General features: G+C 50.6%; 1 protein-coding gene across 1 annotated transcript in view; it reads right to left on the bottom strand.

Moving 5' to 3' along the window:
• The window catches only part of myo18b (myosin XVIIIB), a 204,322-nt gene that overhangs the window by 149,750 nt on the left and 26,732 nt on the right, over positions 1-27,840 (bottom strand). The window contains 8 exon segments of the mRNA XM_078421838.1: positions 291-391; positions 2,780-2,922; positions 4,567-4,768; positions 7,606-7,782; positions 13,641-13,753; positions 15,482-15,548; positions 17,831-18,298; positions 21,044-21,190. Coding sequence (XP_078277964.1) covers positions 291-391; positions 2,780-2,922; positions 4,567-4,768; positions 7,606-7,782; positions 13,641-13,753; positions 15,482-15,548; positions 17,831-18,298; positions 21,044-21,190 — 1,418 coding nt within the window.

The following is a 27,840-nucleotide window of genomic DNA, read 5'->3' on the forward strand; positions in this document are numbered from 1 at the left end:
AGGGGAAAAGATTTAATAGGAATCTGATGGGTAACTTTTTCACACAGAGGGTGGTGGGTGTATGGAACAAGCTGCCGGAGGAGGTTGCTGAGGCTGGGATTATCCCATCGTTTAAGAAACAGTTGGACAGGTACATGGATAGGACGGGTTTGGAGGGATATGGACCAAACGCGGGCAGGTGGGGCTAGTGTAGCTGGGACATTGTTGGCCGGTGTGGGCGAGTTGCGCCGAAGGGCCTGCTTCCACACTGTATCACTCTATGACGTTATGACTCTATGTTTGCTTGCTACCTGAAGGATGGATCCAAGCCGGCCAACATCTGGGGAAAGATGTTAAATGTTCCCTCGCCGTCTGTCTGCTGAGGTACATGGATCCGCTCCAGCAACATGGTCTGAAAAACAGGGGGGGCAAGATCACATGTGCAGGAAGGAACTGCAGATGCTGGCATAAAGAATGTGAAAAAAGCGAATGGTATGTTAGCATTCATAGCAAGAGGATTTGAGTATAGGAGCAGGGAGGTTCTGCTGCAGTTGTACAGGGCCTTGGTGAGACCGCACCTGGAGTATTGTGTACAGTTTTGGTCTCCTAACCTGAGGAAAGACATTCTAGCCTTAGAGGGAGTACAGAGAAGGTTCACCAGATTGATCCCTGGGATGGCAGGACTTTCATATGAAGAAAGACTGGATAGACTGGGCTTGTACTCGCTGGAATTTAGAAGACTGAGGGGGGATCTTATTGAAACATATAAAATTCTTAAGGGGTTGGAGAGGCTAGATGCGGGAAGATTGTTCCCGATGTTGGGGGAGTCCAGAACCAGGGGTCACAGCTTAAGGATAAGGGGGAAGTCTTTTAGGACCGAGATGAGAAAACATTTCATCACACAGAGAGTGGTGAGTCTGTGGAATTCTCTGCCACAGAAGGTAGTTGAGGCCAGTTCATTGGCTATATTTAAGAGGGAGTTAGATGTGGCCCTTGTGGCTAAAGGGATCAGGGGGTATGGAGAGAAGGCAGGTACAGGATACTGAGTTGGATGATCAGCCATGATCATATTGAATGGCGGTGCGTACAGGCTCGAAGGGCCGAATAGCCTACTCCCTGCACCTATTTTCTATGTTTCTATGTTTCTAAACCGAAGATAAGACACAAAATGCTGGAGTAACTCAGCGGGTCTGGAGAGAAGGAATGGGCTGTGTTTCGGGTCAAGACTGAAGAAGGGTCTCGACCCGAAGCGCCACCCTTTCATTCTCTCCAGGGATGTTGCCTGACCCGCTGAGTTACTCCAGCATTTTGTGTCTATCTCCAGAGATGCTGCCTGACCCGCTGAGTTACTCCAGCATTTTGTGTCTATCTAGAGAAAAAAGATCAGCCAGGAAGAAATGTAATCTCTTTTTTAGTTTACTTTAGAGATACAGCGCGGAAACAGGCCCTTCAGCCCACCAAGTCCATACTGACCGACAATCGCCCGTACACCAGTTCAATCCTCGACTCCAGGGACAATTTTACAGAAGCCAATTGACATCCAGACCTGCACGTCTTTGGAGTGTGTGGGAGGAAACCGGAGCACCCGGAGAAAACCCACGCAGGTCACGGGGAGAACGTACAAACTCCGTACAGACAGTGCCCGTAGTCAGGATCGAACCCGGCACTGTGAGGCAGCAACTCCACCGCTGCCACTCTAGTGCTGTGATCTCTATTGTTACCTTTGACTCCAGCAATCAGCGCCTGTCACTACTTTTGTCGCGATGCCCACCTTGCAGTCCACGATGCTTTTTGTTTTCACGTTCACAAGTTATAGTAGTGGAATTAGGCCATTCGGCCCATCGAGTCTACTCCACAATTCAATCATGGCTGTTCTATCTCTCCCTCCATTCTCCTGCCTTCTCCCTATCACCCTTGACACCCGTTCTAATCAAGAACGTCTATGCCCACCTTAAAAATATCCACTGACTTGGCCTCCACAGCCCTCTGTAGGGTTGTCAACCTTCTAACTCCCAAATACGGGACAAAAGGTGACCTCACCGCCCGCGCCCCATGTGCTCCCGCTCCACCAATGGCGGCCGCCCGGGCCGGGAGGCGGGTTGCTACGCAACCTCCATTAGGTGAACACACTCGGCCCTGCTCCCCGAACCCACTCCGTTAGCCTACACTGTCCGGGCCTACAGCGGCCCCTGGGCCTACAGTGTCCGGGCCTACAGTGTCCTGGCCTACACTGTCCGGGCCTACACTGTCCGGGCCTACAGAGGCACCCGGACCTACAGTGTCTGGGCCTACACTGTCCGGGCCTACAGAGGCACCCGGGCCTACAGTGAACCGGGCCTACAGTGTCCGGGCCTACAGTGTCCGGGCCTACACTGTCCGGGCCTACACTGTCCGGGCCTACACTGCCCGGTCCTACACTGTCCGGGCCTACAGAGGCACCCGGGCCTACAGTGAACCGGGCCTACATTGTCCGGGCTTACAGTGTCCGGGCCTACACTGCCCGGTCCTACACTGTCCGGGCCTACAGAGGCACCCGGGCCTACAGTGAACCGGGCCTACATTGTCCGGGCTTACAGTGTCCGGGCCTACATTGTCCGGGCCTAAAGAGGCACCCGGGCCTAAGACGGGACAAGGGCGGTCCCGTACGGGACAAACAAATTTAGCCCAATATACGGGATGTCCCGGCTAATACGGGACAGTTGGCAACCCTAGCCCTCTGTGGCAATGAGTTTCACCACCCTGGGTAGTTTAGTTTGGTTTAGTTTTGTTTAGTTTAGAGATACCTGGTGGCTGTGCCTACCTGGAGATGGGCTGACGACACTCGACCCAGCTGATCAAAGTCCAGCGATGCCACCATTGAGAATCGAGTCGTGTGGTTATTCTGCGGAGCGGGAACTGTGCCAAACGCTCGGAGAACGGTGAACATCGCCTGGATTTTCTCCACTGCATTAAAATGTGGAAAGGACCAGCTTTAACCCTTTGGCAATCAAATTTCACATTAGTTTCTATTGTTGAGAAGAGCTTGTGCTTTGAAGCGAGATTTGCATTTGCTTTATCCTGCCATTAGCCTACGACAAGCAGCAATTTACATAGATGGACACAGTCTGGTCTCGACACAAAACGTTGCCCTTTCCTTCTCTCCATAGATGCTGCCCGCCCCGCTGAGTTACACGACTTTGTGTCTGTCGTGGGTGTAAACCAACATCTGCAATTCCCTCCCACGCAGTAATTTACAGAGAACAGTAGAGTTGCTGCCTTACAGCGCCAGAGCCCTCATTGACTCCATCTACACCTCACGTTGCCTCGGCAAGGCCAGCAGCATCATCAAGGACCAGTCTCACCCCGGCCACTCCCTCTTCTCCCCTCTCCCATCGGGGCAAGAGGTACAGAAGTGTGGAAACGCACACCTCCAGATTCAGGGACAGTTTCTTCCCAGCTGTTATCAGTCAACTGAACCGTCCTACCACAACCAGAGAGCAGTGCTGAACTATTATCTACCTCTTTGGAGACCCTCGGACTATCCTTGATCGGACTTTGCTGGCTTTACCTCGCACTAAACGTTATTCCCTTATCATGTATCTGCACACTGTAAATGGCTCGATTGTAATCACGCGGTGTCTTTCCGCTGAGTGGTTAGCACGCAGCAAAAGCTTTTCACTGTACCTCGGTACACGTGACAATAAAATAAACTGAACTCCCGAATAAAGGTCCGATCCTGACTACGGGTGCTGTCTGCGCGGAGTTTGCACGTTCTCCCCGTGACCGCGTGGGTTTTCTCCGAGATCTCCGGTTTCATCCCACACTCCAAAGAGGTAAGGGTTTGTGGGTTACTTGGGTGTGGTAAAATTGTAGATTGTTCCCCGCGTGTCGGATAGTGCTCGTGTCCGGGGCAATCGCTGGTCGGTGCGGACTTGATCGGGCACTCCGCCATCTTTACACCTGGTGTAGTTTAATTTAGAGGTACAGCGCGGAAACAGGCCCTTTCGGCCCACCGGGTCCGCGCCGACCAGCGATCCTCGCACACTAACACTACCCTACACCCACTAGGGACAATTTTTCGTTGATACCAAGCCAATTAACCTACAAACCTGGACGGCTTTGGAGTGTGGGAGGAGACCAGAACGCCCGGAGAAGACCCACGCGGGTCAAGATTCAAGAGTCAAGATTCAAGATTCAAGATTCAAGTTAATTTAATTGTCACAGGTACCAATTAAGGTACAGTGAAATTTGAGTTACCATGCAGCCATACTACATGAAAAATCGCATCTCCGTCGAAGTAAGAGATTGAAAAGATGTTTCCCCCCCCCACCACCCCACCCCACCCCCCACATAAAACAAACCAAGAAACACTAAAACATACTTTAACACGTACTTAAAATAACAACAGAACAGTTGAAAGGACAGACAGACTGTTGGCGAGGCAGCCATTGCGGTGGCGCCACCCGATGGTCACGGGGAGAATGCACAAACTCCGTACAGACAGCACCCGTGGTCAGGATGGAACCCGGGGCCTCTGGCGCTGTGAGGCGGCAACTCTACCGCTGGGCCGCTGGGCCGCCGTGCCGCGACTAAGACGTCTCCTCTCACCTGTGACAGAGGGGTTGGCACTGCCCGCGGCTCCCACGATGTACTCCAGCGCACTCTGGCAGCTTGTGGTCTTGCCCGCCCCGCTCCAGCCCAGGGGGACGATGCACTGGTCCCTGCGGTGCTCCAACATGTCCCAGTAGGCCTTCTGCGCCACCCCGAAAACGTGCGGAGGCTGCCCCTCTGTCCTCTTGCACCTAAACGCCTGGACACACAGGGAAAGGGAGAGTGAGGTTGTGCAGGAAGGAACTACAGAGGCTGGTTTACACCGAAGATAAATACAAAACGCTGGAGTAAGTAACCCGGGTTTTAGGGCGGTAGAGTTAGAAACATAGAAACATAGAAAATAGGTGCAGGAGTAGGCCATTCGGCCCTTCAATATGATCATGGCTGATCTTCCAACTCAGTATCCCATACCTGCCTTCTCTCCATACCCCCTGATCCCTTTAGCCACAAGGGCCACATCTAACTCCCTCTTAAATATAGCCAATGAACTGGCCTCAACTACCTTCTGTGGCAGAGAATTCCACAGATTCACCACTCTCTGTGTGAAAAAAAACGTTCTCATCTCGGTCCAAAAATACTTCCCCCTTATCCTTAAACTGTGACCCCTTGTTCTGGACTTCCCCAACATCGGGACCAATCTTCCTGCATCTAGCCTGTCCAACCCCTTAAGAATTTTGTAAGTTTCTATAAGATCCCCCCTCAATCTTCTAAATTCCAGCGAGTACAAGCCGAGTCTATCTAGTTGCTGCCTTACAGCGCTTCCAGCGCCGGAGACCCGGGTTCAATACCGACCGCGGGTGCTGTCTGTACGGAGTTTGCACGTTCTCCCCGTGACCTGCGTGGGTTTTCTCCGAGATCTTCGGTTTCCACCCACACTCCAAAGACATACCTCCAAGGTATGTAGGTTAATTGGCTTGGCATAAATGCAAATTGTCCCTGGTGTATGTAGGATGGCATTAATGTGTGCGGGGATCGCTGGTCGGTACGGACTCGGTGGGCCGAAGGGCCTGTTTCCGCACTGCATATCTAAACTAAACTCAGCGGGACAGGCAGCATCTCTGGAAAGAAGAAATCGGTGACGTTTTGGGTCAAGACCCTTCTTCAGAAACATCGCCAATTCCTTCTATCCAGAAATAGAGGAATTAATGAATCACCCTCCTTAAAATGTAGCCCCTTAAAATTAAGGGGTTGGACACGTTAGAGGCAGGAAACATGTTCCCAATGTTGGGGGAGTCCAGAACCAGGGGCCACAGTTTAAGAATAAGGGGTAGGTAGGCCATTTAGAACTGAGATGAGGAAAAACTTTTTCAGTCAGAGAGTTGTAAATCTGTGGAATTCACTACCTCAGAAGGCAGTGGAGGCCAATTCTCTGAACGCATACAAGAGAGAGCTGGATAGAGCTCTTAAGGATAGCGGAGTCAGGGGGTATGGGGAGAAGGCAGGAATGGGGTACTGATTGAGAATGATCAGCCATGATCACATTGAATGGCGGTGCTGGCTCGAAGGGCCGAATGGCCTACTCCTGCACCTATTGTCTATTGTCTCTTGTCAAACAATATATTACCACTCTCGGGAAGAGTTGGGCTGCTTTATTTGTACCGAGGTACAGTGAGATTCATTTCAGTATACATTTCAGTACAAGTATCACTATACATAAGCACTGAGATACATCTTAGATAAGCATCTCAGAGACAGTCCAAGTGTACAGCAGTGGTACACTGAGACAGTGTACAGAGTTGTGTAGGAAGGAACTGCAGATGCTGGTTTACACCGAAGATAGTCGCAAAATGCTGAAGCAACTGAACGGGACAGGCAGCATCTCTGTGGGGAAGGGGATGGGTGACGTTTCAGTTCTGAAGAAGGGTCTCGACCATTCCTTCTCTCCAGAGATGCTGCCTGACCCGCTTAGTTACTCCAGCATTTTGCGTCTGTCTTCAGTGTACAGAGTCGCCAGTTTGGCGCCATTTTCAAGTCCCAGTTGTTGTAAGTGCAGGGATCTTGACCTGACCGTGAAGGCCCCGTTGTCATGGTGACGTTGCAGGTTCGGCCTGGCCAAGCGTAGGCGTGGTGTCCCCCACCGCTGCTCCACCGGTGTAGGCCGCGTGCGGTCCGCTCGCTCGGCCTCTTGGAGCGGCGCCAGGTCCAGCCGAGCCCCAGGCTGCTGCAGGGCCTCCAGCGGCCCACTCCCTCATCGAGGCGCGGGGCGGCACAGTGGCGCAGATGGTAGAGCCGCTGCCTCACGGCGCCGGAAACCCAGGTCCGTGATTACAGCTCTCGGTCACAGCTTCAGGGCGGTCACGGTGGCGCAGCGGTAGAGTTGCTGCCTTCCAGCGAATGCAGCGCCGGTGACCCGGGCTCGAACCCGACTACGGGCACTGTCTGTACGGAGTTTGTACGTTCTCCCCGTGACCTGCGTGGGTTTTCTCCGAGATCTTCGGTTTCCTCCCACACTCCAAAGACGTGCAGGTTTGTAGGTAAATTGGCTGGGTAAATGTAAAAACTGTCCCTAGTGTGTGTAGGATGGTGTTAGTGTGCGGGGATCGCTGGTCGGCGCGGACCCGGTTGGCCGAAGGGCCTGTTTTCGCGCTGTATCTCTAAACTAAACTCTCGGGGAGATCTTATAGAGACGTATAAAATTACAAAAGGACTAGACAAGCTGGATGCAGGAAAAATGTGCCCAATGTTGGGGGAGTCCAGAACCAGGGGCCACAGTCTAAGAATAAAGGGGAGGCCATTTAAAACTGAGGTGAGAAGGAACTTTTTCACCCAGAGGGTTGTGAATTTGTGGAAGTCTCTGCCACAGAGGGCAGTGGAGGCCAAATCACTGGATGGATTTAAGAGAGAGTTAGATAGAGCTCTAGGGGCTAGCGGAATCAAGGGATATGGGGAGAAGGCAGGCACGGGTTACTGATTGTGGATGATCAGTCATGATCACAAGGCTCGAAGGGCGGAATGGCTCGAAGGGCGGAATGGCCTCCTCCTGCAGCTGTTTTCTATGTTTCTATGTGTCTAGGGCAAGCTGAAAGACGGACTTACCTTCCGGGAGTAGTCGGTCACGGTGCCTGCGGGTCTGATGACGAGGAGGCCGCGCCCGGCCTTGGTGTGGACCAGCTGCGAGCCGAAGCGATGCTGGAGAACGTGGAGAACGCTGGACTCGTTCAGGTGGGTGAGCTGAGCAAGGTCCTCCGCATAATTTAACCTGGACGGGTTCACCTGAGGGGGACGGACCACAACAACAGAGTCAGACAAACAACGGAGTTCCCCGGAACCCCAGACGATCATAAGTTCGTGAGGGAACCGAAGATCACAGAGAAAAAGCCACACAGGCAGGACACGGGGAGAACGTACAGACTCAGCACAGACAGCGCCCGTGGTCGGGATCGAACCCTGGGTCTCTGGCGCTGTGAGGCAGAGCTCAATCTACTCCAAGACATTGAGCTTCAGGAAGGCTCGAGATTCTGAAGGCTATAAAATACAGTCTTGGGTGCGATAGTAGTACATTTTTCCTATTCCTCTTAGTCTGTTGGATCATTAGAGGAGATCTTATCGAAAAAGGATGGGAGGAGATCTTATCCAAAATGTATAAGATTATTAAGGGGTTGGACACGTTAGAGGCAGGAAACATGTTCCCAATGTTGGGGGAGTCCAGAACCAGGGGCCACAGTTTAAGAATAAGGGGTAGGCCATTTAGAACGGAGATGAAGAAAACCTTTTCAGTCAGAGAGTTGTGAATCTGTGGAATTCTCTGCCTCAGAAGGCAGTGGAGGCCAATTCTCTGAATGCATTCAAGAGAGAGCTGGATAGAGCTCTTAAGGATAGCGGAGTCAGTGGGTATGGGGGAGAAGGCAGGAATGGGGTACTGATTGAGAATGATCAGCCATGATCACATTGAATAGCGGTGCTGGCTCGAAGGGCCGAATGGCCTGCACCTATTGTCTATTATCATAGTAAATTCACATGTTCTAGGAGCAGAATTAGGCCATTCAGCCCATCAAGTCTGTTCTGCCATTCAATCATGGCTGATCTATCTCTCTCTCCCAACCCCATTCTCCTGCCTTCTCCCCGTAACCCCTGACACCCGCACTAACTGAGAATCTGTCAATCTCCGCCTTAAAAATATCCATTGACTTGGCCTCCACAGCCGTCTGTGGCAATGAATTCCACTTCTCCGGATGTCAGAATCTCCGGAACCTCTCTGAGGTTTAGAGGAGACTTGATCGAGGTGTATAAAATAATGGGAGGTAACGATAGTCTAAACCCTTTAGTTTAGTTTAGAGACTCGGAGCAGAAACAGGCCCTTCGGCCCACCGAGTCCACGCCGACCAGCGATCCCCGCTTACTAGCACTATCCTACACACAGTTTACAATTTTACCGGTGCCAATTAACCTACAAACCCGCACGTCTTTGGAGTGCGGGAGGAAACCGGAGCACCCAGAGGAAACCCACGCAGGTCACGGGGAGAACGTGCAAACTCCGCACAGACAGCGCCCGTGGCCAGGATCGAACCCGGCGCTGTGAGGCTGTCAATTGTCCTCAGTGTGTGCAGGATAGTGCCGGTGTGCGGGGCGGTCGCTGGACGGCACGGACTCGGTGGGCCGAAGGGCCTGCGGTCTGCGCTGTAACTCTGACGTCCGAAGTCTCAGATGGGGCATCTTGGCTGGCGTGGGTGGGTTGGGTTGGGCCGAAGGGCCTGTTTTCCTTGCTGCCTGACTCTGTGGTTCTGAAGGCCTCCTTGTGCAGTGCGCACTGCTCCCACAAGGTGGTGTTCAGCCCTGCGGACCGCGCGCGCCAGGCAGTGATTATCACGTCAAGGTCAGACGGCACCAAATGCTGAGACTATTACCCGTAGATTGCAAATCCATTAACTGGAGAGCATTGCTTCTATTTTAAACCCTGAAGTGCATATTCCCATCCCTTATCCACATTACCCAGTCACATAGACAGGTAACAACCAACAGAAGACTGTGTGAAATAGGATCGACTGATCAAATAATCTTTACAGTACGCTCATGAATAAAAAATATGCCTCGGTAAATATAGATATTACTTCCGCCGTGCGATCCTAAATGGCTTTCTGGAATCTCGGCGTGGTAAGGAACGTGTATTTTCAGGGGGTTGGGTATAAGGAGGTAGGCACAAAATGCTGGAGTAACTCAGCGGGTCAGGCAGCATCTCAGGAGAGAAGGAATGGCTGACGTTTCGGGTCGAGACCCTTCTTCAGACTGATGTCAGGGGAGGGAGCGGGACAAAGACAAAATGTAGTCGGAGACAGGAAGACTACTGGGAGAACTGGGAAGGGGGAGGGGATGGAGATAGAGAGGGAAAGCAGGGTCTATCTGAAGTTAGAGAAGTCAATGTTCATACCGCTGGGGTGTGAGCTGCCCAAGCGAAATATGAGGTGCTGTTCCTCCAATTTGCGCTGGGCCTCACTCTGACGATGGAGGAGGCCCAGGACAGAAAGGTCAGACTGGGAATGGGAGGGGGGGGGAGTTGAAGTACTGAGCCACCGGGAGATCAAGTAGGTTACAGCACCAGAGACCCGGGTTCAATCCTAGCTACGGGTGCTGTCTGTACGGAGTTTGTACGTTCTTCCCGTGACCTGCGTGGGTTTTCTCCAAGATCTTCGGTTTCCCCCCCACACTCCAAAAACGTACAGGTTTGTAGGATCAGTCTGAAGAAGGGTCTCGACCTGAAACGTCACCCATTCCTTGTCTCCCGAGATGCTGCCTGACCCGCTGAGTTACTCCAGCATTTTGTGTCTACCTTTGATTGAAAGTTTTTTTGTTCCTACGTGTATTGTATTTTCATGTGTCAGGGCATTGAGTATAAGAGTCAGGAAATCAGTCACGTGCCAGCTGGAGAAGACTTTGGTCAGGCCACATTCCAGGCACGTTGTGGAGGCTTTGGAGACGGTGCAGAGGAGGTGTACCAGCTTGATGCCTGGATTAGAGGGTGTTAGCTCCAGGGAGAGCCTGGACAAACATGGACCACCGTTCTCCCTCGTTACTCCCCATCTGTGATTCCTCTGCCCACATCCCTCATTCCCCTCTCCCCTGACTCTCAGTCTGAAACAAAGATACCAGAGGAACAAGATGGACCACTCCGTTGAAGTCGCCTATACTGAAGTGTAGTACGCAAAGGAGCGTAACGGCCGCCATTTTAGTAAGCAAAACCCGCCGTTCGCTCTGCCTCTCGCAGTGTGATCAGTGTTGTGGGGGAACAGTATATGTGATGATACCATTAAAATGCAGAATATATCTCATCTATCAATTCACAGATTTTTGTTATTTTTCTTTTTAGATTTAGATTTGGGGATACAGCGTGGAAACAGGCCCTTCGGCCCATCGAGTCCGCGCCGCCCAGCGATCCCCGCACATTAACACTATCCTACACACACTAGGGACAATTATTTTTTACATTTACCCAGTCAATTAACCTACATACCTGCACGTCTTTGGAGTGTGGGAGGAAACCGAAGATCTCGGCGAAAACCCACGCAGGTCACGGGGAGAACGTACAAACTACGTACAGACGGCACCAGTAGTCAGGATCGAACCTGAGTCTCCGGCGCTGCATTCGTTGTAAGGCAGCAACTCTACCGCTGCGCCACCGTGACGCCCTTAAATGTTTCTGCAAGTTTCTGCACGTTTCTGCCTACTAAAATGGCGCCGTGACGCACGACGGTTTTTAGGGTCGAGTGGTCTATCTTGCTCCTCTAGTATCTTCGGTTTTTAGGGTCGAGTGGTCTATCTTGTTCCTCTAGTGTCTTTGGTCTGAAGAAGGGTCTCGACCTGAAACGCCACCCGTCCCTTCTCTCCGGAGATGCTGCCAGTCCCGCTGAGTTACTCCAGGGTTTTGTGTCCGTCCGTCTTCGGCGTGAGCCAGCATCTGGAGTTCCTCACGACATCTTTTACGACTAGTTCACTCTGGCCAATTAAGCAGCTATTTAAAGATTTGCCATCTGTGTGAAATTTGTCGGAGTGAATGCCTTGGCATTTAACAGCCTTGCCCAACAGATAAAAGTTCGCTTGCAATACTCAGGAATCTTCCTATACTGCAGGGAAAATGTTCCCCATGTTGGGGGGAGTCCAGAACCAGGGGTCACAGTTTAAGAATAAAGGGGTCGGCCATTTAGGACTGAGATGAGGAAAAATGTTTTCACCCAGAGTGTTGTGAATCTGTGGAATTCTCTGCCACAGAAGGAAGTGGAGGCCGATTCACTGGATGTTTCCAAGAGAGAGTTAGATATAGCTCTTAGGGTTAAAGGAATCTAGGGGTATGGGGACAAAGCATACTGATTTTGGATGATCAGCCATGATCATATTGAATGGCGGTGCTGGCTCGAAGGGCCGAATGGTCAACTCCTGCACCTATTTTCTAGATTCCCCCAAGCCTGTGGGATAGCATAGAACAAATGTATGGGTGATCGCGGATTCGATGGGCCGAAGCACCTGTTTCACGCTGTATCTCTAAACAAACAAAAGCAAAGGGCGGCACGGTGGTGCAGCGGTAGAGTTGCTGCCTCACAGCGCCAGAGACCCGGGTTCGATCCTGAATACGGGTGCTGTCTGCATGGAGTTTGTACGTTCTCCCCATGACCTGCGTGGGTTTTCTCCAGGATCTCCGGAGCGTTAGATAGAGCTCTGGGGGTTAGTGGAACCAGGGGATATGGGGAGAAGTTGGGCACAGGTTACTGATTGTGGACGATCAGCCATGATCACGATGAATGGCGGTGCTGGCTCGAAGGGCCAAATGCACCTATTTTCTATGTTTCTATGTTTCTACGTTTCCTCCCGCACTCCATCATCATCATCATCATCATATCTATACAGCCGGAAACAGGCCTTTTCGGCCCTCCAAGTCCGTGCCGCCCAGTGATCCCCGCACACTAACACTATCCTACACCCACTAGGGACAATTTTTACATTTGCCCAGCCAATTAACCTACATACCTGTACGTCTTTGGAGTGTGGGAGGAAACCGAAGATCTCGGAGAAAACCCACGCAGGTCACGGGGAGAACGTACAAACTCCTTACAGTGCAGCGCCCGTAGTCAGGATCGAACCTGAGTCTCCGGCGCTGCATTCGCTGTAAAGCAGCAACTCTACCGCTGCGCTACCGTGCCGCCCTAGGCGTGCAGGTTTGTAGGTCAATTGGCACGGTATAATGGTAATTATACCTGTGTGTAGGATAGTGTGAATGTGCGGGGATCGCTGGTCGGCGCGGACTCGGTGGGCCGAATTGCCTGTTTCCGCGCCGTATCTCTAAGCTAAGCCAAGTACCGCGACAGCTCAATGGATATTACAGTCTGAAAGAAGGGTCTCGACCCAAACGTCACCCATTCCTTGAAGAATGGCGAATGGGAAGAGTCACGGTGACCCGGCGCGGGGAGACCGCCGTGAGTGAGTCAGAGAGTCACAGAGCGATACGGCGTGGACACAGGCCCTGCCGCCCAACTTGCCCGCACCGGCCAACATGCCCCAGCTACACTCATCCCACCTGCCTGCGTTTGGTCCACACCTGGGGGGGAAGAACAAAAGGGAACTGGTGCGGGGGGTGGGAGTTGTAACTTTGTAAGCGCCCTTTATGGGCGGCTATTTGCATACCGCGCCAAGCAAAGAATTTCACTGTGACTCTACGATAAAATGTCCGGAGAAAACCCACGCAGTCGAGGGCAGAAGGTACCAACTCGACACGAACATCAGACAAACTCTACCAGCTGCCCCACTGTGCCGACCCAACACAAATTGATCAATTCACACTTGGCTGGAGTTGATTAACTTACAGTGAGTGCCAGGCGCTAGGTTTCATCCAGTAACCTCTTGTGCAAGAAGGAACGGCAGATGCTGGTTTAGACCGAAGGTAAACACAAAATGCTGGAGTATCTCGGCGGGGACAGGCAGCCTCTGCGGAGAGAAGGAAGGAACGGGTGATGTTCCTGGTTGAGACTCTTCCTCAGAGTCTGGGGGAAGGGCCTCGACCCGAAACGTCACCCGTTCCTTCCCTCCGGAAAAGCTGCCCGTCCCGCTGAGTTGCTCGAACATTTTGCGTCTGTTTGCGGAACGCTTACTTTATGTACGAGATCTTCCCCCGTGTCCAGGAGTCGGTTGTCGCTCACGATCCGGATGCGGACTTGTCCCTCGGGAAGCTCGGGCGTGCCGACGTCCGGCTTCAGCACCGTCGCTGGCAACAAGGACAAACCAAGTTAATCGAGGAAAGGACAAGGTGGCGCAGCGGTAGAGTTGCCGCCTCATAGCACCAGAGACCCGGGTTCGATCCTGACCACGGGTGCTGTCCGTACGGAGTTTGCACGTTCTCCCCGTGACCTGCGTGTGCTTTCTCCGGTAGATAGAAACACGGAAAATAGGTGCAGGAGTAGGCCATTCGGCCCCTCGAGGCAACACCGCCATTCGATATGATCGTGGCTGATCATCCACAATCAGTGCCCCGTTTCTGCCTTCTCCCCACATCCCTTGATCCTGTTAGCCCCGAGAGCTAAATCTAACTCTCTCTTGAAAACGTCCAGTGAATTGGCCTCCACTGATGGTTCGGGGGCCGATCCAGTCGAAGGCCCTGCAGAAGCCTGGGCCTCGCCTGGATCGGGAGCCGCTCCAGTAGATCGAGCACGCGGACGGAACGGACTTTGGAAATGGTGCCAAAACGTGGACGTGTGGATACGCCAAAATAATTTCTGTGCATTTGCACGTGTGACACAGATACCGTTGAACCGAGCTCCAGCCACAACAATATACCATCGCTTGCCGGCCCGTCACCATTCAGAAATACGCCAAATATCCAAACCCACTTGAGTGGGAAACAGAAACATAGAAAATAGGTGCAGGAGTAGGCCATTCGGCCCTTCGAGCCTGCACCGCCATTCAATATGATGATGGCCGATCATCCAACTCAGTATCCTGTACCTGCCTTCTCTCCATACCCCCTGATCCCTTTAGCCACAAGGGCCACATCTAACTCCCTCTTAAATATAGCCAATGAACTGGCCTCAACTACCCTCTGTGGCAGAGAATTCCACAGACTCACCACTCTCTGTGTGAAAAAAAACTTTCTCATCTCGGTCATAAAAGACTTCCCCCTTATCCTTAAACTGTGACTCCTTGTTCTGGACTTCCCCAACATCGGGAACAATCTTCCTGCATCTAGCCTGTCCAACCCCTTAAGAATTTTGTAAGTTTCTATAAGATCCCCCCTCAATCTTCTAAATTCCAGCGAGTACAAGCCGAGTCTATCCAGTCTTTCATCATATGAAAGTCCTGCCATCCCAGGGATCAATCTGGTGAACCTTCTCTGTACTCCCTCTATGGCAAGAATGTCTTTCCTCCGATTAGGAGACCAAAACTGCACACAATACTCCAGGGGCGGTCTCACCAATGCCCTGTACAACTGCAGCAGAACCTCCCTGCTCCTATACTCAAATCCCCTCGCTATGAATGCTAACATACCATTCGCTTTCTTCACTGCCTGCTGCACCTGCATGCCTACTTTCAATGACTGGTGCACCACGACACCCAGGTCTCGTTGCATCTCCCCTTTTCCTAATCGGCCACCATTCAGATAATGACAGATAAGGAACTGCAGATGCTGGTTTTCACCGAAGATGGACCCAAAACGCTGGAGTAACTCAGCGGGGTCAGGCAGCATCTCCGGAGAGAAGGAACGGGCGACGTTTCGGGTCGAGACCCTTTCTTCAGTCTCGACGTGAAACGTCGCCCCTTCGTTCTCTCCGGAGATGCTGCCTTTCCCCGCTGAGTGACTCCAGCGTTTTTGTGCCTGTCTGCAATCAAACCCACTTGTTAGATGTCAAACCAGCTACTGCTGACTTTGGGAACCTGCTGTGTGTTCTGTCAGTGCATCAGTGAGTTAATAAGGTGATTAAGAGTGCACAGTAATTACCTAGAGTGAAGCCGTCCTTTTCAACATACCACACTCTGTCAGTCTCGTACCAAACGTCATCCTGTACCTGAAAGGAAAGGACAGGTGTTGATTGATGCTCGTCATTAATTTTTAGTTTGTTGTCACGTGTACCGAGGTACAGTTTAAAGATTATGTTGCGTGCCAACCAGTCAGTGGAAAGTCAACACATGATTACAATCGGGCCATTTACAGCGTACAGATACATGTTAAGGGAATAACGTTTAGTGCAAGGTAAAGCCAGCAAAGTCCGATCAAGGATAGTCCGAGGGTCACCAATGATGTACATGGTAGTTCAGCACTGCTCTCTGGTTGGTGGTAGGACAATAGACAATAGACAATTGGTGCAGGAGGAGGCCATTCGGCCCTTCGAGCCAGCACCGCCATTCAATGTGATCATGGCTGATCATTCTCAATCAGTACCCCGTTCCTGCCTTCTCCCCATACCCCCTGACTCCGCTATCCTTAAGAGCTCTATCCAGCTCTCTCTTGAATGCATTCAGAGAATTGGCCTCCACTGCCTTCTGAGGCAGAGAATTCCACAGATTCACAACTCTCTGACTGAAAATGTTTTTCCTCATCTCCGTTCTAAATGGCCTACCCCTTATTCTTAAACTGTGCCCCTTGTTCTGGACTCCCCCAACATTGGGAACATGTTTCCTGCCTCTAACGTGTCCAACCGCTTAATAATCTTATACGTTTCGATACGGTTCAGTTGCCTGATAACAGCCGGGAAGAAACTGTCCCTGAATCTGGAGGTGTGCGATTTCACACTTCTGTACCTCTTGCCCGATGGGAGAGGGGAGAAGAGGGAGTGGCCGGGGTGAGACTGGTCCTTGATGATGCTGCTGGCCTTGCCGAGGCAGCGCGAGGTGTAGATGGAGTCAGTGGAAGGGAGGCTGGTTTGTGTGACGGTCTGGGCTGTGTCTGGAACATCAGGTCCAGTGGACTAGAAGCATATTCTCCCAAAGTTGAAGATGTGTGACCCAATTTTGATGATTTTGCTCGTCTTGGTCACGATGTGGGGAAGAGAAATTGGACATCTTCAGTTTGGAAATTTGGACAGTGGATTAGAAGCAGTTTTTTTAAAAATGAAGAGCTCCCTGTGATCAATGAAACTGGTCCAAAGTTTAGACTTTAGAGATACAGCGCGGAAACAGGCCCTTCGGCCCATCAAGCCCGCGCCGACCAGAAATCACCCCGTACACTAGCATTATCCCGGGGACGATTTTATAATTTTTTCTAAGCCAATTTACCGACAAACCCAAGTGTGTTTGGGTTTTTTGAGTGTGGGAGGAAACCGGAGCACCCGGAGAAAACCCACGAGGGTCACGGGGAGAATGTACAAATCCGTGCGGACTGCACCCACAGTCAGGATCGAACCCTTGTGTCTGGTGCTGTAAACCAGCAACTCTACCGCTGCGCCACCGTGCTGCCAGAAACCATTGGCCTGTTTAGAACAGGCTTTACTAATGGGGGGGGGGGGGATATCGGCCTGGCTTTAGCTCAGTTGAGTTTAGGTTAATTAATCTGTGTAAGTGAATTTGCACGAGTGTGTAAGAAAATAACTGCAGATGCTGGTACAAATCGAAGGTATTTATTCACAAAATGCTGGAGTAACTCAGCAGGTCAGGCAGCATCTCGGGAGAGAAGGAATGGGTGACGTTTCGGGTCGAGACCCTTCTTCAGACTGATGTCAGGGGGGGCGGGACAAAGGAAGGATGTAGGTGGAGACAGGAAGATAGTGGGAGATCTGGGAAGGAGGAGGGGAAGAGAGGGACAGAGGAACTATCTAAAGTTGGAGGTCAATGTTCATACCACTGGGCTGCAAGCTGCCCAGGCGAAATATGAGGTGCTGTTCCTCCAATTTCCGGTGGGCCTCACTATGGCACTGGAGGAGGCCCACGACAGAAAGGTCAGACTGGGAATGGGAGGGGGAAGTTGAAGTGCTCAGCCACCGGGAGATCAGGTTGGTTAAGGCGGACTGAGCGAAGGTGTTGAGCGAAACGATCGCCGAGCCTGCGCTTGGTTTTGCCGGTGTAGAGAAGTTGACATCTGGAGCAGCGGATACAATAGACGAGGTTGGAGGAGGTGCAGGTGAACCTCTGTCTCACCTGGAAAGACTGTTTGGGTCCTTGGATGGAGTTGAGGGGGGGAGGTAAAGGGACAGGTGTTGCATCTCCTGCGGTTGCCCGAGTGTGTGTGGAAGGATTGGAAGAGAAGTGGGGTAACGTAGAACTAGGCTAGGGTGTGATCGATGGTGGGCGCGGACACGGTGGCCCTGTTTCCACGCCGTTTCTCTAAACTAATCTGAATGCGAAGAGGAGTTACCTTCTCTGAATCCGCTTGTTCCTCGTGATGCTCCTCAACCTCCTGGCGCGTTTCCTGACCGCTGAGATTCTCCTGCCTTTGTTCTCCCCCTTTCCCCTCCCCCGGAGGGTCAGGCGCACGGGATTTCCCATCCTCCTTTGCCAGCTCTTCCCGCCCGCTGCCGCCGGTCTCCACGGCGACGGGGCCTACCATGGTGGGCAGCGAATCCGTCCTTTGCCGGCTGCTGTCCGCGTTTGTCAGCTCTCCCGGCGCCTCCGATATCTTGAGGGGTTTGGGTCTCCTGAAGACCTTCGATGGTCTGCATTGGGCCCCGGGCGTTGATGTCGACTGCGAATCAGGGCCATCGCCATGGAACCCATTCACCAGCACCTGAGCCCTGCCGTCCATCGCGTCCACTAGTGGCTGGCTTTCATCCTGGGCTAAATGTATAAAATGTTGAACCACACTCTCATCCAATTTACCGGGATTCTGAAATGGGAGAAGGATTGAGGTTAACTGTGGTTTCGTTTTTAGTTTGGAGAAACAAAAAACAGGCCCTTCAGCCCACCGATTCCACACCGACCAGCGATCCCCGCACATTAACACCATCCTAGGGATAATTTTTACATTTTTTACCCAAGCCAATTTACCTACAAACCAGTAGACACAAAATGCTGGAGTAACTCAACGGGTCAGGCAGCATCTCGGGAGAGAAGGAATGGGCGACGTTTCGGGTCGAGACCCTTCTTCAGGGACAATTTAGAATCTTTAACGAAGGCAATTTGGGCGGCACGGTGGCGCAGCGGTAGAGTTGCTGCCTCACAGCGCCAGTGGCTCGGGTTCGATCCTGACTACGTGTGCTGTCTGTACGTTGTTTGCACGTTCTCCCTGTGACCTGCGTTAGATTTCTCCAGGTTTTCCGGTTTCCTCCCACACTCCAAAGACGTGCAAGTTTGCGGGTTAATGGGCTTCGATAAAATTGTCAGACTGATCCTACCAACCTACAAACCTGCATGTTTTTGGGGTGTGCGGGGAAACCGAAGATCTTGGAGAAAACCTACGCAGGTCACGGGAAGAACGTACAAACTCCGTGCAGACAAGCGTCCGTAGTCGGGATCGAACCCGGATCTCTGGTGCTGTGAAGCAGCAACTCTACCACTGCGCCACCGTGCCGGTAGTGAAGAGGTTGGGGGGGGGGGGAAGAAGTTAATGCATGCCCCGCACAAAGATTCATTCTCACAAGGTCATAACTGATAGGTGTAGAATTAGGCCATTCGGCCCATCATGTGTACTCCACCATTCAATCGTGGCTGATCTATCTCTCCCTCCTAACCCCATTCTCCTGCCTCCTCCCCTGACACCCGTTCTAATCAAGAATCTATCTATCCCTGCTTTAAAAATATCCATTGACTTGGCCTCCACAGCCTTCTGTGGCAACGAATCCAACAGATTCAACGCCCTCCAGAAATCAACAACTTGCAATGAAATGGAAATGGATGGAGGGAAAAAAATCAGCAGGTCAGGCTGAGGGCAATGGCGAGCAAAACACCTCCTGGTTCAGATCAATGGCCTTTCGTCAGAACAGGTCAGAAGGGTCCCGACCAGAAACGTCACCCACCCTTTTTTCTCCCAGAGATGTTGCCAGACCCGCCATGTTACTCCAGCTCTTTGTGTCTACCGTTTAGTTTAGAGATACAGCACGGAAACAGGCCCTTTTGGCCCACCGGGTCCGCGCCGACCAGCGATCTCCGCACACTAACACTATCCTACACCCATTAGGGACAATTTTTACATTTACCAAGCCAATTAACCTACAAGCCTGCATGTCTTTGGAGTGTGGGAGGAAACCGAAGATCTCGGAGAAAACCCACGCAGGTCACGGGGAGAACGTACAAACTCCGTACAGACGGCGCCCGCGGTCGGGATGGAACCCGGGTCTCCGGCGCTGCATTCGCTGTAAGGCAGCAACTCTACCGCCGCGCCACCGTGACCGCCCTTCACAGCGGGCAGACTTTGAGAAGATTTAACAGTAGAGCATTAGAATGGCGACACGAGGAACTGCAGAGACACTTTAGAACACAAAGTGCTGGAGTAACTCACTGAGTCATGCTGCCTGACCCATCAAGTTACTCCGGCACTGCGTGTCCACATTTCAGAACCATCGCCAGTCTTGGTGAAAGAACATAGAACATAGAATAACACAGGAACAGGCCCTTCAGCCCAAAATGTACGTGCTGAACATGGTGCCATTCGGCCCTTCCAGCCAGCACCGCCATTCAATTTGATCGTGGCTGATCATCCAGAATCAGTACCCCGTTCCTGCTTTTTCCCCATGTCCCTTGATTCCGTTATCTAGCTCTCTCTTGAAAGCATCCAGTGAATCGGCCTCCGCTGCCTTCTGCGGCAGGGAATTCCACAGATTCACAACTCTCTGGGTGAAAAAGTTTTTCCTCATCTCAGTCCTAAATGGCCTACCCCTCATTCTTAAACTGTGTGACCCCTGGTTCTGGACTCCCCCAACATCGGGGAACATGTTTCCTGCCTCTAGTCCGTCCAATCCCTTAATAATCTTATATGTTTCAATACGATCCACTCTCATCCTTCTAAATTCCAGCGTATACAAGCCTAGTTGGAAGTTGGAAGTGCTGGAAACCTCGATGGGATTTTTTTTCCCCATCGGGAACATTTTTCCTGCATCTAGCCTGTCCAATCCCTTAAGAATTGTATATGTTTCTATAAGACCCCCCCTCTCATCCGTGGCAATTCCGGTGAGTACAAGCCCAGTCGGCCTGCTTTTTTCTTCCATCAATAGACAATAGGTGCAGGAGTAGGCCATTCGGCCCTTCGAGCCAGCACCACCACTCAATGTGATCATGGCTGATCATTCTCAATCAGTACCCCGTTCCTGCCTTCTCCCCATACCCCCTGACTCCACTATCCTTAAGAGCTCTATCTAGCTCTCTCTTGAATGCATTCAGAGAATTGGCCTCCACTGCCCTCTGAGGCAGAGAATTCCACAGATTCACAACTCTCTGACTGAAAAAGTTTTTCCTCATCTCCGTTCTAAATGGCCTACCCCTTATTCTTAAACTGTGGCCCCTGGTTCTGGATTTCCCCCCAACATTGGGAACATGTTTCCTGCCTCTAACGTGTCCAACCCCTTAATAATCTTACACGCTATCCTTAAGAGCTCTCTCTTGCTCTCTCGTTCAGGGGGCCGCTGCACGTCCTCACCTGCTGGTCACTCCTCCTCTCCCACTGCTGCGGCCGGCTCTCTCTCACCTCCTTCTCCGTCTGGCGGACCAGCTGCTTGATGAACCCGGCAGCGGCCACGGGGGAGGTCGGCGAGACGGGGGGCGGCGGGAATTCCTCCTGCTTGATCTGCAGCCGCACACGGAGTGGCCAAGAGACACTTTAGAAGGACCGCTAGCCGTTCACCAGGGGCATGCCTTGCAGCCCACCGCCATGCACCGGGTCTCCAGCGGAGAAAACACGCATAGCCCCAGCGAGCAGCCACATGCAGTCTGGATACATCCATTCATTTATTCATTTGCCTGTTCTTGTCTGTTGTTTTGCGTGTGTATTTGCCCTTATATATAAGAAAATAACTGCAGATGCTGGTACAAATCGAAGGTATTTATTCACAAAATGCTGGAGTAACTCAGCAGGTCAGGCAGCATCTCGGGAGAGAAGGAATGGGCGACGTTTCGGGTCGAGACCCTTCTTCAGTCTGAAGAAGGGTCTCGACCCGAAACTTTGCCCTTATATATAATACACACACACACGCACACGCACACACACACACACACACACACACACACACACACACACACACACACACACACACACACACACACACACACACACACACACACACACACACACACACACAAACAAACACACACAAGGTCGACACAAAATGCTGGAGTAACTCAGCAGGTCAGGCATCATCATCTCGAGAGAGAGAGAGAGAAGGAATGGGTGACGTTTCGGGTCGAGACCCTTCTTCAGACTCAGTCTGAAGAAGGGTCTTGATCTGAAACGTCACCCATTCCTTCTCGCTCAAGATGCTGCCTGACCTGCTGAGTTACTCCAGCATTTTGTGTCTACCTTCGATTTAAACCAGCATCTGCAGTTCTTTACACATATATATGTGTGTGTGTGTGTGCGCGTGTGTGTATGTGTGTGTGCATGTATGTGTGTATATATTTATATATATATATTAATATATATATATTATATATTATATATATATGTATACGTTTGTGTGTGTGCGCGTGTGTATATATATATTTTGTGTGTGTGTGTATATGTATATATATAAATATATATATATATATATATATACAAACAGATATATAGCACAAAAGTCTGTCTATGTAAAACCCATAACAAATGGCAAAATTCACAGTATATATGTATATATATATACATACACACACACACACACATACACACATACATACAAACATATGTACATCTATATACATATGTGCATCATCTCAGTTTCCTTATTGGCTGATTTTCAATTAATTGAATGCAAAAAACTGATTTAACTGTACATCAGTACACATGACAACAAAATAGCATTGAATGATACACACACATTAATATACATTATATATGTGTGTGTGTGGTTATACATATACACACACACACACACATATATGTACACACACACACACATATATATATATTCACACACACACACACACACACACACAAACACACACATATATGTACACACACCCACACATATATATATATATTCACACACACACACACATACACACACACACACACACACACACACATATATGTACACACCCACACACATATATGTACACACACACATATATATATATATTCACACACACACACACACACACATATATGCGTACATATATATATTTATTTATTTTTTGCTTTTTATTATGGATTTTACAGAGTGCAATTTTTACATGTACTGTTGTACTGCTGCAAGTAAGAATGTCAATGCTCCATTTTGGGAGATATGAGAATGCAACACTCCTAACTCTTCACTCTTGACTATCCATCTCTTCCCATTATTCCTGTTGGCACATTCCCAGCGATGCTTCTCCCAGCGGACACTCCAACTTTACTTTAGGGTAGTTTGGGGAGAGAGCGTGGAAGCAGGCCCTTCACCCCCCCCACACACTAACTCTAGTGTCGCTGGTCGGCGGGGCCAAAGGGCCAATCTCCACACTGTATCTCCAAACTAAACTCTTAAGGATAACAGAGTCAGGGGGTATGGGGAGAAGGCAGGAACGGGGTACTGATTGAGAATGATCAGCCATGATCACATTGAATGGCGGTGCTGGCTCGAAGGGTCGAATGGCCTCCTCCTGCACCTATTGTCTAACTAAGCTAGGCTAAGGTCGGCTGGATCTCCAGTTTGCTGACCACTCTAACTCCCCTTCCCTTTCCCACACCATCCTTGACAATAGACAATAGACAATAGGTGCAGGAGGAGGCCATTCGGCCCTTCGAGCCAGCACCGCCACTCAATGTGATCATGGCTGATCATTCTCAATCAGTACCCCGTTCCTGCCTTCTCCCCATACCCCCTGACTCTGCTATCCTTAAGAGCTCTATCTAGCTCTCTCTTGAAAGCATTCAGAGAATTGGCCTCCACTGCCTTCTGAGGCAGAGAATTCCACAGATTTACAACTCTCTGACTGAAAAAGTTTTTCCTCATCTCCGTTCTAAATGGCCTACCCCTTATTCTTAAACTGTGGCCCCTGGTTCTGGACTCCCCCAACATTGGGAACATGTTTCCTGCCTCTAACGTGTCCAACCCCTTAATAATCTTATACGTTTCGATAAGATCCCCTCTCGTCCTTGTCTGAGATGTCTGAGAACAACCAATGCTATCAGTTTGGCCGTAATGCAAGATGTTCCTCCCATCGCACCCACTTATCCCAGCCAGCACTACCTCACCTTCGAGCCACACTCATGATCAATGGGACCCTGAGTTGGAATCAGAGTCTCGCACAATGGCCCTTCAAGTGTCCAGAAACACCGGTCATGTCCAAAGAACAGGAATCCTGATTGATTTTATTTCTCTAACTACTGATTTCTCTAACTTCAAGTAACCCTTGCATCCTCTCTCTCTCTCTCCGTCCCTCCCCCACCCTACTCGTAGTACTAGTTTCACTGTCGTCCTGGTGAGTTTCATTGTCTGTAACCCATTTTCACCTAGCCCGCAGCTAACAATGGCCTGTTTAACTTTTGTTCATTTGTTCTGTATCTTTTGCGATCACCGCCCATATCTCTCGTTTCCCCTCTCCCTCGACTCTCAGTCCGAAGAAGAGTCTCGACCCGCTAACGTCGCCCATTCCTTCTCTCCAGAGATGCTGCCTGACCCCCTGAGTTACTCCACCATTTTGTGTCTATCTTTTGAATCCTGATTAGCTGCGTTTTATGTGATCGCTCGGCACAAAGATACTTAATCAATCTACTAATTTTCCAATCAAACGTGCACAGGATACAGCACCAGGAAACATGTCCGTATTGTACATAGCGTTGCTTCACGGCTGGTGTTAGCAGGCAGAGATAGAGTTCAGCACACTGTTTAGTTGTGTTAGCACTCAGACAGTCGTTCTCACAGCCTGGGGTCACTTGAAAGCGGCCAAAGATGGTACTGCCATGTCCAAGAGATTTACGTCAAAGAAAACCTATAGATTAAGGGCGACGCAGTGGCACAGTGGTGGAGTTTAGTTTAGTTTAGAGATACAGCGCGGAAACAGGCCCTTCAGCCGGCCGACTAGCGATCCCTGCTCACCTACGCTACCCCACACACACCGGGGAACCATTTACAATAACGCCAAGAATACCGATTAGCAATAAAGCCAATTAACCCATTCGTCTTTTTAGTGCGGGAGGAAACCGGAGATCCCAGGAGAAAACCTGCGCAGGTCACGGGGAGAGTTGCTGCCTTACAGCGCCAGAGACCCGGGCTCGAACCTGACCATGGGCGCTGGCTGGGCGCAGTTTGTATGGATGGGGAAGGCTTAGAGGGATCTGGGCCAAGCGCGGGCAGAAGGGACTAGCGAAACGCAAGATTCTCCTACCATCGCACCCCCTTATCCCAGCCTGCACTACCTCACCTTCGAGCCACACTCATGATTAATGGGACCCTGAGTTGGAATCAGCCAACGCACAATGGCCCTTCGTGTGACCAGAGACACCAGTCATGTCCAATGAACAGGAATCCTGATTGATTTTAACGGGGCATGTTGGTCGGCGTTGTCAGGTTGGGCCAAAGGGCTATTTTCATGCTGTATGACTCGATGAATCTATCTTTACATAAAACCAGATCACACGAAATACCACACTTGAAATATTCCAATACACAGGTCTCGAACCAAAAGGTCACCTACTGCTTTTCTCCAGAGACGCTGCCTGACCCGCTGAGTTACTCCAGCTTTTTGTGTCTATCTTCGGTGAAAACCAGTGTCTTCAGTTCCTCCCTACACATTCTCGTGCCTGGACTGCTTACAGCGACGTCAATGTTTGGCAAGAAATGAAGCATGATGCAAACTCGAGACACTGGCATTTAGAAGGATGAGAGGGGGGTCTTATCGAAACGTATAAGATTACTAAGGGGTTGGACGCGTTATAGGCAGGAAGCACGTTCCCAATTTTGGGGGAGTCCAGAACAAGGGGCCACAGTTTAAGAATAAGGGGTAAGGCCATTTAGAACGGAGATGAGGGAAAACTTTTTCAGTCAGAGAGTTGTGAATCTGTGGTATTCTCTGCCTCAGAAGGCAGTGGAGGCCAATTCTCTGAATGCATTCAAGCGAGAGCTAGATAGAGCTCTTAAGGATAGCGGAGTCAGGGGGTATGGGGAGAAGGTAGGAACGGGGTACTGATTGAGAATGATCAGCCATGATCACATTGAATGGCGGTGCTGGCTCGAAGGGCCGAATGGCCCCCTCCTGCACCTATTGTCTATTGTCTATTGTCTATTGTCTATTCCTTTTCTGCTCTGTTGGCTGTGATTTTGTTTTCTCTCAAATCAATATTTCTAAAGATAAAAGATCATAAAACATAAAATATATTTCAGAACAGAAAAGGTCATAAATTCATAAATTATAGGAGAATAAGGCCATTCGGCCCATAAAGTCTACTCCGCCATTCAATCATGGCTGACCTACCTCTCCCTCCCAACCCCATTCTCCTGCCTTCTCCCCGTAACCCCTGACACCCGCACTAATCAAGAATCTATCAATCTCTGCCTTAACAAATATCCACTGGCCTCCACAGCCTGATGAATTCCACAGATTCTCCACTTGGAAGAGTATAGACTTGATGGGCCGAATGGCCTAATTCTCATCCTATGACTTTTGAGTTGATGAGCTTCACCTGAACTGTAAAGGTCCATTCTCTTTCTCCATACCGGTAGGTAGCTGCAAATTCCCCAGTCTCTTGGCATCATCCGTCCGGTTAATCCCTGTCAGAACGAGCTCCCCCTCTCATTGCCAGTCAAAGTCTCCTCTAGGGACAATCCCCTCAGCTTGAGAACCCGTTTAATGAATCCGAGAGTCCAAGGCAAATATTTATTTCATTAGTTCTGAGTTGAAAACGGTGCGGAGTGCTTCGAAGGAAGTCCTTCTTCAAATCCCGCACAATCTCCGCGGTAACCCCTTATTTTCCAGCCTTCAGGCTTCCGAGGTGCAGCGCGGAAACAGGCCCTTCGGCCCACCGAGTCTGCGTCGACCGGCCATCACCCCGTACACTAGCACCATCCTGCGCACACTGGTGGCAATGTTACCAAAGCCAATCAACCTACAAACCAGCACCTGTTTAGAGATACAGCGCGGAAACAGGCCCTTTCGGCCCACCGGGTCCGCGTCGACCAGCGATCCCCGCACACTAACACTGTCCTACACCCACTAGGGACAATTTTTACTTTTTTTTTAACCAAGCCAATTAACCTACAAACCCACGCGTCTTTGGAGTGTGGGAGGAAACCGAAGATCTCGGAGAAAACCCACGCTGGTCACGGGGAGAACGTTCAAATTCCGTACAGACGGCGCCCATAGTCAGGATGGAACCCGGGTCTCTGTGAGGCAGCAACTCTACCGCTGCGCTCTGACCCGCCCTCTGACCATAAAGGCCAAAGTCCACTTTTGCCTTCCTGGCTACCTGTTGTAATTGCTTGTTTATGTTCCATTCCTCGTGAACCAGCGCACCCCAAATCCCACAAACAAAACACTGGAGTAACTCAGCGGGACAGGCAGCATCTCCGGAGAGAAGGAATGGGTGGCGTTTCAGGTCGAGACCTTTCTTCGGACTGAAAATCCCCCGGTTGGCCCTCTACCTTCTTTAGGCCTTTTCATTGCCAACTGCCAAGAAAATAAATAAAATAGGCCCAAATAGGCTAAATTAGCTTCTCACTGTTAGCTTCCAGCTGTTTTTCCTTTCGTCCGACCAATGTGTATATCTGGGCATTGACCCATTCCAGCCTTTATCTTGCCCACCTGCCCATACTCATTTAGTGGCTTGACCTTCCTCCGTTGATTTTATACGCTCAGCTAGACTGAATCTTCGCAATCTTAATAGACAATAGACAATAGGTGCAGGAGTAGGTCATATGATAGTCCCGCCATTCCGGGAATTAACCTAGTAAACCTACGCTGCACGCCCTCAATAGCAAGAATATCCTTCCTCAAATTTGGAGACCAAAACTGCACACAGTACTCCAGGTACGGTCTCACTAGGGCCCTGTACAACTGCAGAAGGACCTCTTTGCTCCTATACTCAACTCCTCTTGTTATGATAATATAAACTTAAACAAACTATGTGGCACGGTGGCGCAGCGGTAGAGTTGCTGCCTCACGGCGCCAGAGACCCGGGTTCGATCCTGAACACGGGTGCCGTCTGTACGGAGTTTGTACGTTCTCCCCGTGACCCACGTGGGTTTTCTCCGGGTGCTCCGGTTTCCTCCCACACTCCAAAGACGTACAGGTTTGTAGGTTGATTGGCTCGGTGTAAATGTAACTTGT

Source organism: Rhinoraja longicauda, chromosome 25 (genome assembly GCF_053455715.1).
Source record: "Rhinoraja longicauda isolate Sanriku21f chromosome 25, sRhiLon1.1, whole genome shotgun sequence".
In the NCBI taxonomy this organism is placed as follows: Eukaryota; Metazoa; Chordata; class Chondrichthyes; order Rajiformes; family Arhynchobatidae; genus Rhinoraja; species Rhinoraja longicauda.